At 43.6% G+C, this 13868-nt stretch overlaps 1 protein-coding gene across 1 annotated transcript in view; it reads left to right on the top strand.

The window, feature by feature from the left end:
- Positions 1 to 6724: 6724 nt before the first annotated feature.
- LOC129833133 (cAMP-specific 3',5'-cyclic phosphodiesterase 4C-like) overlaps positions 6725 to 13868 on the top strand; it is a 66137-nt gene continuing 58993 nt past the window's right edge. Inside the window, exon 1 of the mRNA XM_055897456.1 lies at positions 6725 to 8468. Coding sequence (XP_055753431.1) covers positions 8173 to 8468 — 296 coding nt within the window. The 5' untranslated portion in view covers positions 6725 to 8172. The remainder of the gene's footprint in view (positions 8469 to 13868) is intronic.

Raw genomic sequence — 13868 nt, 5'->3', positions numbered from 1 at the left:
GATCAATTCTGTTTATAATCAGTATAGTGAAATGACAATTGAACACTCAATCAACCAGAGACTGTTAGGGGGTGTACAAATCACACTAATTTTCAGATACTGGAGCTGTTTTTAGCGTGAATACCTCTTGGACCCCCCCCCCCCCCCCTCTTTCCACTACATGACTTGCATTGCTGACTATAAAAGCTTTGGTAGGTGAAGTGAAAAATGTAAGGCTGCCTGCTATGTTTTATTAATCGGGAATCTATGTGGTGGCCAATGGGTCCGGTTCCAAAGTTAAAATAAAAATCACTTGCTTTGCCATGTAAGCTCCATTTCAGTGGTGCCACATCTGTGGTGTCCAATGCCCATGTTCCATACAGAAGCAGTATCAGCATCATTACTAATTGTGTTTGAAACAGAAGCCATGGCAGTAGATGGGAGAGCAGCAGTGAGGAAATTGGACAGCCTTGTGGGTGGGTCAGCTACTGGCTTTTGCTCTCAGATATCCTCTCCAGCCTCATCAATATGGTCTTAAGAAGCTCCTAAATCTACTTATCTGGCCTTTAAAGTCATAGATGTTGCTCAGCTGGTCCCCAAAGTACACCACAGTCTCAAATTCCTAATACATTAGATCACGTCATCTCCCTCTCTTTCCCACCTCGGCCCTGCAACACAAACACACAGAGAGACACTGCAGTCCAGGTTCAAATGGAGTTTAAAGGAGGACGTTGGTCGGTAACGGGCTCATAGCCAATACGAACACGCTGCTCCACCATTGCAGAAAAAGAAAATGTAGACACTGAGGTTATTTCTAGGTTTGTATCAGACCATGTAATACAAAATACATCAGATACCCCGCTGGAGGAAAATACAATTATTACATTCTTATGCGTGGCTGCATTCACATGGTGGCCATTCTCTGACACCATCGGCATATGAGCATGTATGGAGTACCTTCCACCACCCATTGTCCTACAGTACAAATGATCAACCACATATTTACTGATACACGTGATCACCACACACACACAAAGTGAGTGGCCAGGCCAGATTATTCTTCACTGTCAGAAAAGTGGTGTGGATTAATATTTCATGGGCCTCCCTAAGAGGAGCTCCAATTCCCTGGTGCACACACTACACTACGTTACACTACACATAGCTTGGGACAGAGGCCAGACAGACACAGGGCTTTCTTGGCATGATATAAATAGAGCAGCCTTTCATGTGTTGGTGATGCATCAAAGAGCGAGAGCGCTCCTTTTCCGGAATCATCTTAATATCAATATTCCAAAACATCAAATACCCAGCAGGCACAGGTTTATGTTGGGCTCTCTTTCTCTCTCTCACAGACAGACACGCATACACTATATTCAGAGGACTAATGTGAGATTTCTACAGGGGGATAAATGTGAATAACCTCCACATTGTTTCGCCAGCAACATGTAATATAATTTACGAAAGTTCAGTCAGTAAGGCTGGTCTGAATGGATCGTCACTATCATGAATCTAGTCAACTCATATAATTCACATTGATTCCTATCTCACTTACCATAAGGTAGTGTCTATAACGTTACCTCATCAGTATAGCCGGTATTCATAGGGTAGTGTTTATAATGGTACCTCATTAGCACATCCGGTATTTATATGGTAGCTTTTATAAAGATACCTCATCAGCGTAACAGGTATTTATATGGTAATGATTATAACATGACCTCATCAGCATATCAGGTATCTATGGTAGTGTTCATAATGTTACCTCATCAGCATATCAGGTATCTATGGTAGTGTTCATAATGTTACCTCATCAGCATATCAGGTATCTATGGTAGTGTTCATAATGTTACCTCATCAGCATATCAGGTATCTATGGTAGTGTTCATAATGTTACCTCATCAGCATATCAGGTATCTATGGTAGTGTTCATAATGTTACCTCATCAGCATATCAGGTATCTATGGTAGTGTTCATAATGTTACCTCATCAGCATATCAGGTATCTATGGTAGTGTTCATAATGTTACCTCATCAGCATATCAGGTATCTATGGTAGTGTTCATAATGTTACCTCATCAGCATATCAGGTATCTATGGTAGTGTTCATAATGTTACCTCATCAGCATATCAGGTATCTATGGTAGTGTTCATAATGTTACCTCATCAGCATATCAGGTATCTATGGTAGTGTTCATGATGTTACCTCGTCAGCATAGCAGGTACAGTATTTACACTGAGTACACAAAACATTAAGAACCCCTGCTCTTTCCAGGTGAAAGTTTTGATCCCTTATTGATGTCCCTTATTGAATCCACTTCAATCAGTGTAGATGAAGGGGAGGAGACAGGTTAAAGGAGTATTTTCAAGCCTTCAGACAATTGAGACATGGATTGTGTGTGTGCCATTCTGAGGATGAATGGGCAAGACAAAAGATGTAAGTGCTTGTGAATGGGGTATGGTAGTAGATGCCAGGAGCACCAGTTTGTGTGAAGAACTGGTTATGTGTGGCTCAGTTGGTAGAGAATGGCTAGGGTTGTGGATTCAATTCCAATGGGGAATAAGAATGAAAAATGTATTCACTCACTACTGTAATTCACTCTGGATAAGAGTGTCTGCTAAATTACTCAAATGTAACAGCAACACTGCTGGGTTTTTCATGCTCAACAGTTTCCTGTGTGCATCAAGAATGGTCCACCACCCAAAGGACATCCAGCAAACTTGACACAACGGTGGGAAGCATTGGAGTCAATATGGGCTAACGTCCCTGTGGAATTCTTTCGATGCTGTGTAGATTCCTTGTCCTGTGGTTAAAGGGCTCAGGTCTCTTGGTTATGATTTGGAGAATGCATTCAGACTTATAAAATTTGAATATACAAGGTTCCATTATTTTTGTATTAAAGGCCCAATGTAGTTGTTTTTATCTCAATCAGTGCTGATTTTAGCATGTAAAACTTGGTGGGACAAATACCCCCACATTTTTTAGATGCATGCCAGCAAAGCCAAGACACAACACAACACTAAACAATACATTAATTGCACTATAACAGAGACAAACGGTGCCCACAAACTGTTAGGGCCTACATAAAGCTGTCCCAACAGCCGAGATTTATTTTCGGCACAATGGAGTGAATCCTTACCACTGCTACAACTGGCTGTCAGTGGAGCCTTGATTGGCATCGAAACAATTATTTCAGCCTTGTTTACTGCCTTTTTTAAAAACATAGCTGATATGGCTGACTTGCTTAAACAAATGTGGTTTCTACTGAAACATTAATGAGCGAGCTAAAACGGAAATGGCACAGCGGTCTAAGGCACTGCATCTCAGTGCTAGAGGCGTCACTACAGACACCCTGGTTCGAATCCAGGCTATATCACAACAGGCCGTGATTAAGAGTCCCATAGGGCGGCGCACAATTGGCCCAGCTTCGTCCGGGTTTGGCCAGTGTAGGCCGTCATTGTAAATAAGAATTTGTTCTTAACTGACTTGCCTGGTTAAACAAATTAAAGAAAATATATATAGATCTATGTGTTCAGCACTTTTGAAATGTACAGCGCCAGAATGCAGAAAAAGGGGTTGTTCTTAAAGTATTTTCCCTGTTCACCAAGTCAGAACCATAGGATAAATACAGGGGACAATGAAAGCTCTTACAATATTAGATGATGACATTTCTCACAAACAGGTTATAGGCTACATGTGCACCACTGAGTCAGAACAGTAACGTTAGGCGAAAATAAGAGGTGAAAATAGACCAAATTATTAGGGTGAGGCACATGGGCAACTAACAGCTTACTACACAACATACACTTCATATTACTTTCTTAGTTACAGTATACACATCTCCCTGGAATATTACATAATTTATGCAGCAGCATTTAATACATTTTTGGACTCACGTTGTGGTGAAGTGCTCACTTAAACAGGAAGGTGGCGCGGCGGTCCTTCGTGGGCAAATTTTGTCATCAAAGAAAGAGAAAGATTGACAATTCCGAGTTGGATGACCGTTCAAAACGTATTTTCCCAGTCTGAGCTTGTTTATTCCCGACTTCCCAGTTGCAATGCTTGCGGTTAGACACTGTCACCGATTCCTTTCAAACCACTCATTGTTGGATTTGCGATTTCCAACTTTGTTGTGTAATGTTTATGTCCAATGGCGGATGAGCACGATACATTTTATCTATAATTTCTCTTCATTATTTCTCTTCATATGACAAGGATTAAAAAGGATTTGCAAGTAGATTGTCGACTTGATTCATGATGATGACTGCTAGCTAAGATTTTGAAAGTAAGTTGTTGACATGATCAGTCCAATCAAAGCTACTGTACATATAACGTGATTTGACGTAGTTTCATCTGTGGCCAATGACCTTGAGCCTTCTTGGAAAGGCACTACTAATGTAACTCTATGCAGAGGGCTAGAATTTTCCATGTCTACCCTTACTAAGGACTGGTGACTTAGTTTCCCCATGAGTGACAGGACACTGAGCCAATCACAGCACAACACTTCTATTTTCTGCTGGCTTGACCCACCACCACAGAAAGCACTGAGCTAGGCTGAAACACCTGCATTTTGGAGTTGCCTTACTCAAGAAAACAAAAAGAGACCATGTTTGTATGCGGCTTTATTCACTCAATTATATATTTATATTTTTTACATTGTTTGAAAACTGATATGTGACTCGTATTAATGCCAAAATAATATGCAAAACAGGCAAGCCCCCCCCCCAAAAAAATATGTCCCACCTGCCCTGAATGACGTGCACTGATCTCAATATCAAATCATTTCTGGGTAACAATTAAGTACCTTACTGTTAAAATTGGACGAGCCTAATTGGACGAGCCTAATGGGAGGGATATGTAACCTGAAAGGTTTGAAACTCTATGTGTTATTGATCCATTAACTTATACTGCAGGCCAATACCTCATCTCAACAAAACAGGCGGACATTTCAGGTGTTCTTTTCAAACAGTTCTTACACTAAACTGCATTTTCACAATTTCACAGAACTATTCCAACCTCACACTATAAATGCAAAAGTATGTGGACACCCCTTCAAATTAATGAATTCGGCTATTTCAGCCACACCCGTTGCTGACAGCTGTATAAATTAGAGCACAGAGCCATAAAATCTCCATAGACAAACATTGGCAGTAGAATGGCCTTACTGAAGAGCTCAGTGACTTTCAACGTGGCACCGTCATAGGATGCCACCTTTCCAACAATTCAGTTTGTCAAATTCCGGCCCTGCTAGAGCCAAGATCTTGGACTAATTGCACTTAGCACTTGCACTACTAAACTGCACTTAGTCTGCCTATTTGTTTGTAAATATCCTTTGCTACTTATTTTCAGTTTTAGATGTGATATGTTTTATGACTGCTGCAAGATGAATTTCCTCTGAGGACATTAAAAGTTTTCTGAACCTGAATCTGTAAGTGCTGTTATTGTGTAGTGGAAATGTCTAGGAGCAGCAACGGCCCAGCCGTGAAGTGGTAGGCCACAGAAGCTCACAGAATGGGACCGGCGAGTGCTGAAGAGCGTAAAAATCGTCTGTCTTCAGTTGCAACAGTCACTATCAAGTTCCAAACTGCCTCTAGAAGCAATGTCAGACAATAACTGTTTGTCGGGAGCTTCATGAAATTGGTTTCCATGGCCGTGCAGCTGCACACAAGCCTAAGATCGCCATGCGCAATGCCAAGCTTCGGCTGGAGTGGTGTAAAGCTTGCCGCCATTGGACTATGGAGCAGTGGAAATGTATTCTCGGGAGTGATGAATCACGCTTCACCATCTGGCAGTCCGACGGACGAATCTGGGTTTGGCGGATGCCAGGAGAACGCTACCTGCCCCAATGCATAGTGCCAACTGTAAAGTTTGGTGGAAGGAATAATGATCTAGGGCTGTTTTTCATGGTTTGGGCTAGGCCCCTTAGTTCCAGTGAAGGGAAATATTCACACTACAGCAAACAATGGCATTCTAAACGATTCTGTGCTTCCAACTCTGTAGCAACAGTTTGGAGAAGGCCCTTTCCTGTTTCAGCATGACAATGCCCCCATGCACAAAGTGAGGTCCATCCAGAAATGGTTTGTCAAGAGCTGTGTGGAAGAACTTGACTGGCTTGCACAGGGCCCTGACCTCCACCCCGGCAAACACCATTGGGATGAATTGAAAGGCTGACTGCGAGCCAGGCCTATTCGCCCAACATCAATGCTTGATCTCACTAATGCTCTTGTGGCTGAATGGAAGCAAATCCCCGCAGCAAATTTACAATATTTAGTGGAAAGCCTTCCCAGAAGAGTGGAGGCTGTTATAGCACCAACGAGACCAACTCTGTATTAATGCCCATGGTTTTGGAATGAGATGTTCGACAAACAGGTGTCCACATACTTTTGGTCATGTTGTGTGTATATATATATATATATATATAACACAGAAAATCACGTTTTTGACTGCACTGGGACTTTAAATGATTACTGTAGCCTATAGCCATCTCTCTCCACAGCTGTAGAATATCTAACTGATAAACAAAAAAATATGTTTGATGTGAGAGCATTTCTGCAGATTAAAAAGAAAATGATTTAATGCTTTTATGGGTAAGCAGACGTGCTCATATGTGATATTACAAATACTTCATTCGATGGCGCACGGTGCCTGGAGATTTAATAAAAACTGGAGCTGAGAATCCCTGATCATTATGCATCAGCAGATGAGATGATAATATGATTAATTCTATGAGATGCAGTTGTGAATGCGCTCTACAAACGCATCTTGCATTGAGAGTGCTCTTGGTTTCAACCCTGCGTGTCTAGATATGATCCAATTATGCTGAAAACGGTCAGAGAAATCTAAGTGACAGCTCGCATCAGTGGAACGACTCTGACAAATAGCTAAAACGGATACAACAAATAGCGCGTTTGTGAGAAGTGGTTATCCATTTAATACGGCTTACACTTTTGACCACGTCGGCAGTGCACTGAAAGCAGACAGTGGTGAAAGACGATTTAGTAGGCTATTAAAATACATCAGTTCTTTTGATTTGATTTTTTTCAAAAGAATATCGTCAATATGAGGGAAATATTAATACGTTATTAAATTCCTTTCAGTCCAAAGAGATAAACCAACTGGACAGGAGCCGCGAGTGTGGGCTTGCTGGAGAGAAAAAAGAGAGTGAGAAAGGAGCGAGAGACTGGAGGGGTAGATGATGCGTTATGGTTAATGTAACATTTGTCGTCAATCTGGAGTTCAGACGTGACAATGGACAGATAATGGAAGCAGCGACTACAGGACTTCGACAGTCAATGCTTTTCTGGTAGCCTTTTGCTTTTGATAATGCATTGTGTGAAGAAGAGCGGCAAAGGAAATAACATCGCGTGGGTTTTGGATACAGGCACAACCACAACTCCAAAGGCAACCGAAATTATGTAATTAATGGAGATGTTCTATTGCTCGAAGTCTAATTTAATCTCAAACTGAAATAATTGCATCAAACATTTTAATATAGGGGAAAGTCGAGACAGTGGGCTCCGCGCGTGCGGCTCAGCCTATGTAGTCCCAGATGCACGACTGTAGTCTGTGTTACTTTTTATGGCTACAGCTGGAGACCGAACGGTTACGAGCGAGCTTTAACAGACATGTGCGGTCGGGAGCAGCAATAATATCCCTCATCGCACAGGAGCCAGCGGTCTGTGATTCTGCAATAAGGAGCTGATAAAAGCAATACATTGTTCTGTAACTAAAGTGATCCAGTGCGCAATGGGCGACAAGGCGTCAAACTTCAGGGGAAGCACCGGCGAGGGGCTATCGTCACCTACCAGACGGATACTTTAACGATTGGCGAAGCTCTCAGCAAAAAACAAGGGAAGCGTTTTACATTTAGAAGAGAGATTAACTTTTGGTTGGGAATTTAATTGGATAAACGGTAGGAAAAAGAAAGACACTTTCTGGGTGAAATTAGTCACATTCTCTCTGACAGTACCACTGTGATAATGGTCGAAAGATTTAAACGTTATTATTTAGAATATTACATATAACATCGGACTGCACTTGACTTGGTCACTTTTGTCTACACAATTACACAGGGTAGGCTACGATTAAGTGACAATGATGGACATTAATAGGTTAGTAATTTGAAGTGAAAGAATACATAGCCATATTATTATTTGTGTCAATAAGTTGAGATATAAAAGGGATATTTTAATTTGCACTATGATGGAAGTACCACCACCATGCTCGAAAAAGAGCCTTTCTCTCTCGCTCCCCGTTCCCCGGGAGCAGGCGACCCTGAAGCCTCCGCAACATCTTTGGAGGCAGCCACGGACCCCCATCAAAATCAAACACCGGGGATACTCCGACACCGACCGCCATCACCACCGAGGGATAGAGCGCTCTAATGCCATGGACACGAGCGACAGACCTGGGCTTAGGAAGTGTCGGATGTCCTGGCCATCCTCGTTCCAAGGAACCACAAACCCCTCCATCGGCAATTGTGTTGGAAATAAACGGTATGACGTGCATCCAACAAACATTTCCAAACATTATAATCGCCGTACATATGCATAAATAGAGCCACTAATAATGAGTGGGTGGTGCTCTGTGTTAAAGTATGCCGGAAGGGTTAACTGATACGAGGTGTTTGGAATTGGGAGGCGGGACGCGTGGGTTCTCGGTGGTGATGCTTTATGCGTCTTGGGCATGTCAGAGAACATGAGTCTAAGCACTCGGATTGGCACTGTCTGTAAACCCGCCCGCCCACACAAAAACAGGAATAACAAGGGAAAATATCAATAACGTTTTAAGAGTAGCCTAGGCCTGTATGACCATGACAAACATATTATATAGATAACAGAAATGTATTTGTCTTGCGCGTTTCTAATGGATTCAAAGGTCTAGTGGGTGCGTTCGTGCGTGCGTACTTGACTCAGATAATCTTCCACTGAAACGTTCGGCTATTTGCAATGTAGGCATAGCTGATACGCCATCCATGGGTACAGTTCACATAGAGGTCGGGAATCTCCATGTAACATACCTGGACAGGTTAGGTGCATCACCTACAGGCAGTGGTTCTCATTTCAGTGCTTGAGTGCCTCAGTATGATATCATCTTTCTTATTGAATTGAATCAAATTAAATGTTAAGATGAGAACCAGCAGATTCTGTTGACCTGAAGGGTGGAACTGACCTGGGTTGGGTTGGCTATAGTCTCGGTAGCGTAGGCATACCTCAAAATCACGCTGTTGTCACTCCTTCTTGGAGGTCTGGGGACTTTTGTATTAGCCGAAACGGCTAAAATGGTACGCTGGCTTCCAGCTGCTAAATTTTTATTGGATGTTACATTTCAAGAAATTGTATAAAAGTTTATTTGTCATGTACTCCCCTGCTATTGTGAATTTACTCAGTCATTATCATTCACGATTTCATTCAGGATTATCCACATGAATGTAGAAGTGTTTAGAAACATATTATATTCTTATTTACAATAAAAGTGATTCCAAAATGACACAATAGATTATTTATCATTCATTTCAATTTGGCACAAAAAAATCTGAAACAACCAAATCAAACAGCAAATGAATCCAGAAAATGTGTGGAGTCAGTAGTTTGATGTAGTCATTGTGTACTATGAATATGGGACCAAATACTACTTTAATACACATATAGGTGAATTTGTCCCAATACTTTTGGTCTCCTGAAATGGGGGGACTATGTATAAAAGTGCTGTCATTTTTAAACTATTCACCAATTTGGATGAAAATACCCTCAAGTTAAAGCTGACAGTCTGCACTTAACTTCAAAGTCATTATATCATTTGAAATCCAACGTGCTGGAGGACAGAGCCCAGAAAAAGTCACTGTTCCAATACTTTTAGAGCTCAATGTATAAATACTGAAAAGGTATGTACAGCAGTAGTTATATAGGATGAGCTATGTCGAGAATACAGTATGCACATACCCTGAGTATACCAAACATTAGGAACACTTTCCTAATATTGAGTTGCCCTCAGAACAGCCTCAATTTATCGGGGCATGGACTCTACAAGATGTCGGAAGCTTTCCACAGGGATGCTGGCCAATGTTGACTCCAATGCTTCCCACAGTTGTGTCAAGTTGGCTGGATGTCCTTTGGGTGGTGCACCATTCTTGATACACACGGAAAACTGTTGAGCGTGAAAAACCCAGCAGCATTGCAGTTCTTGACACAAGCCGCCATAGCTGCAGGAAGTAGGGGTGTTGAGGGTGCTGCAGCATCCCTGAAACAACAGAATTAAAAAAAAAACTATATTAATAAAAAATGATATATATATGAAGAAAAAAATCTCACAAAAGAAGTGCCTTTACTAGTCCTCTATTAGTGGACCGATATACACCTATGTGAGAATGCTGTTTATTGACTACAGCTCAGCATTCAGCACCATAGTGCCCTCAAAGCTCATCAATAAGCTCAGGACCCTGGGACTGAATACCTTCCTCTGCAACTGGATCCTGGACTTCCTGTCGGGCCACCCCCAGGCTGGTGAGGGTAGGCAACAATACATCCGCCATGCTGACCCTCAACACGGGGGCCCCTCAGTGGTGCGTGCTTAGTCCCCTCCTGTACTCCCTCTTCACCTTACGACTGCGGGACCGCGCACGACTCCAACACCATCAATACGTTTGCTGACGACACCACGGTGGTAGACATGATCACCAACAACGATGAGACAGCCTATAGGGAGGAGGTCAGTGACCTGGCAGTTTGGTGCCCGAACAACAACCTTTCCCTCAATGTCAGCAAGACAAAGAAGCTGATCACGGACTACAGGAAATGGAAGGCCGAGCACCCCCCCACCCACATCGACAGGGCTGTAGTGGAGGGGATCGAGAGCTTTAAGTTCTTCGGTGTCCACATCACTAAGGAATTAACATGGTCCACACACAACGACACAGTCGTGACGAAGGCATGACAATTCCTCTGCTAAATAGTTAACCAAATAGTTACCCGGACTATCTGCATTGACCCCTTTTAGCACCAGCTCTTTTGACTCATCACATACGCTCCTGCTCCTGCTTATTATGTATCCTGTAGCCTCGTCACTTTACCCCTACTTGTATGTACATACAGAATCAACCTTAATTACATCGTACCCCTGCACATCGAGTCAGTCCTGGTACTCAGTGTATATAGCCAGGTTATCGCTACTCATTGTGTATTTATTCGTTGTGTTATTCTCTTTCTATTATTTCTCTGTTCTCTCTGCATTGTTGGGAAGTGGCCGTAAGAAAGCATTTCACTGTTAGTCTACACCTGTTGTTGACAAACAATGTGACAAATACAATGTGATTTGAGCTGACGTTAAAGGCGAGGTGAGACGGACTGATCCACAAATCACCTTGCATCCTAAATAACCAGTCAATATTATTTGGATATGTCAGTCAGTCCGTCACAGTTTAACCATGGTACATCACGGTGTTGACGCTCTCGATCACGGCCATTGACATCATCAGGCTTTCTGATTAGGGAAGCTTGATTCTGGACAAGGCTAGGTTGGGTATTACTGACAATGCTTCATTTTATGATCGCCACAGTGGCACAAAGACATAGCCCACAGGTTATGAAATAGTGATGCATTATGCTTCAATCCAATATGTCGATAGAATTACCACATAAGTACCTGGGGTTTTTTTCGAGATAGTAACGGTTGCACAGGAAAGCGTCATCAGGACTGAAAGCTATACTCTGTTAAAGCTTTCCTAATGAACCATTGTAATTGGATGAGCCAAGTCAGACAAAAATCTATATCTGACTGTTGTTTCTCTCACAACAATTAAAAGTCCTCCCAGTCCAATATCAATCTTTAACTTCATCAATATGACGATGGCTTCTTTGGCAACTCTTGAGCTGCTATTTCCCAAATGTTGAAAGAACAGGGGGAAAATAAGGAGATCTGAACGCCACCTCTGTTTGACTGACTCACACGTTGTATAATTGTATTTTCACGTATTCAACACAGAAGCATAAGAGAGAATGTGTGTGTGTGTGTGTCTGTGTACTGTTTGTGTTAGTGTGTAGGAAAGCTAGAGTGAGAAAAAGAGGCAGGCCTTCATGCTGTTATTCCAAGCTGTTCCTCCCATGTGACACACTGATACCCCCAGATGTTTCTCCTGAATGTGTGTGTGTGGGCGTGAAAGAGTGTGTTGGAGTGTTCGTGGTTCTCTCTCTCTTTTTTCTCCCTCCCTCTCTCTCTGTTTCCTTCTCTCTCTCTCTGTTTCTCCCTCTCTCTCTCTGTTTCCTTCTCTCTCTCTCTGTTTCTCCCTCCCTCCCTCTCTCTCTCTGTTTCTCCCTCCCTCCCTCTCTCTCTGTTTCCTTCTCTCTCTCTCTCTGTTTCTCCCTCCCTCCCTCTCTCTCTCTGTTTCCTTCTCGTTCTCTCTCTGTTTCTCCCTCCCTCCCTCTCTCTCTCTGTTTCTCCCTCCCTCCCTCTCTCTCTCTGTTTCTCCCTCCCTCCCTCTCTCTCTCTGTTTCTCCCTCCCTTCCCCTCTCTCTGTTTCTCCCTCCCTTCCTCTCTCTCTGTTTCTCCCTCTCTCTCTCTGTTTCTCCCTCCCTCCCTCTCTCTGTTTCTCCCTCCCTCCCTCTCTCTGTTTCTCCCTCCCTCCCTCTCTCTGTTTCTCCCTCTCTCTCTCTGTTTCTCCCTCTCTCTCTCTGTTTCTGCCTCCCCCTCTCTCTGTTTCTGCCTCCCCCCTCTCTGTTTCTCCCTCCCTCCCTCTCTCTGTTTCTCCCTCCCTCTCTCTGTTTCTCCCTCTCTCTCTGTTTCTCCCTCTCTCTCTCTGTTTCTGCCTCCCCCTCTCTCTGTTTCTCCCTCCCTCCCTCTCTCTGTTTCTGCCTCCCCCCTCTCTGTTTCTCCCTCCCTCCCTCTCTCTGTTTCTCCCTCCCTCTCTCTGTTTCTCCCTCTCTCTCTGTTTCTCCCTCTCTCTCTCTGTTTCTGCCTCCCCCTCTCTCTGTTTCTCCCTCCCTCCCTCTCTCTGTTTCTCCCTCCCTCCCTCTCTCTCTGTTTCTCCCTCTCTCTCTCTGTTTCTCCCTCTCTCTATCTGTTTCTCCCTCTCTCTCTCTGTTTCTGCCTCCCCCTCTCTCTGTTTCTCCCTCCCTCCCTCTCTCTGTTTCTCCCTCCCTCCCTCTCTCTCTGTTTCTCCCTCCCTCCCTCTCTCTCTGTTTCTCCCTCTCTCTCTGTTTCTCCCTCCCTCTCTCTGTTTCTCCCTCTCTCTCTCTCTCTGTTTCTCCCTCCCTCTCTCTCTCTCTCTGTTTCTCCCTCCCTCCCTCTCTCTCTCTGTTTCTCCCTCCCTCCCTCTCTCTCTGTTTCTCCCTCCCTCTCTCTGTTTCTCCCTCCCTCTCTCTGTTTCTCCCGCTCACTCTCTGTTCCTCCCTCTCTCTCTCTCTCTCTCCAAATCGGTGGTTTCCAGAGCAGTAGTCCAGTAAAGACAGTGATTATTACAGTAATAATAACAGAGTCCTGTGGGTGTCATGGGCCCCTGCGGGCTGCGGGGAGCCGGGTGCCCAGTCCTAGCTTCCTTCCTGTCAGGTTTCTTCTGGGCCACAGACTGCCGGCACGGCAGGCTCCTGGGAATAAGGCCAGCTCAACACTGACTGGAGTGGAAAAGCCTGATTTGTATTCCAGTCTCCTGGACAAGCTCACAGCCAGTCCAAGCATTAGTGCAGCAGGGCTAACTCTGTCTGACCCTACTCCCTTACTGTGGGTGGCAAGGCGCAAAGAGAAAGATGGAGAGAGAGAGGGGGAGTGAGTGTAAGGCTGCGTTTAGACAGGCAGCCCAATTCAGATATTTTTTTCTCACTAATTAGTCTTTTGACCAATCAGATCAGCTCTGAAAAAGATCTGATGTGAAAAGATCAGATGTTTTTGGCTTAAACTGCCCTGCA

Source organism: Salvelinus fontinalis, chromosome 34, assembly GCF_029448725.1.
Source record: "Salvelinus fontinalis isolate EN_2023a chromosome 34, ASM2944872v1, whole genome shotgun sequence".
Classification (NCBI taxonomy): Eukaryota; Metazoa; Chordata; class Actinopteri; order Salmoniformes; family Salmonidae; genus Salvelinus; species Salvelinus fontinalis.
The sequence above is the reverse complement of the archived record's forward strand: the minus strand, read 5'-3'. Positions and strand labels throughout refer to the sequence as shown.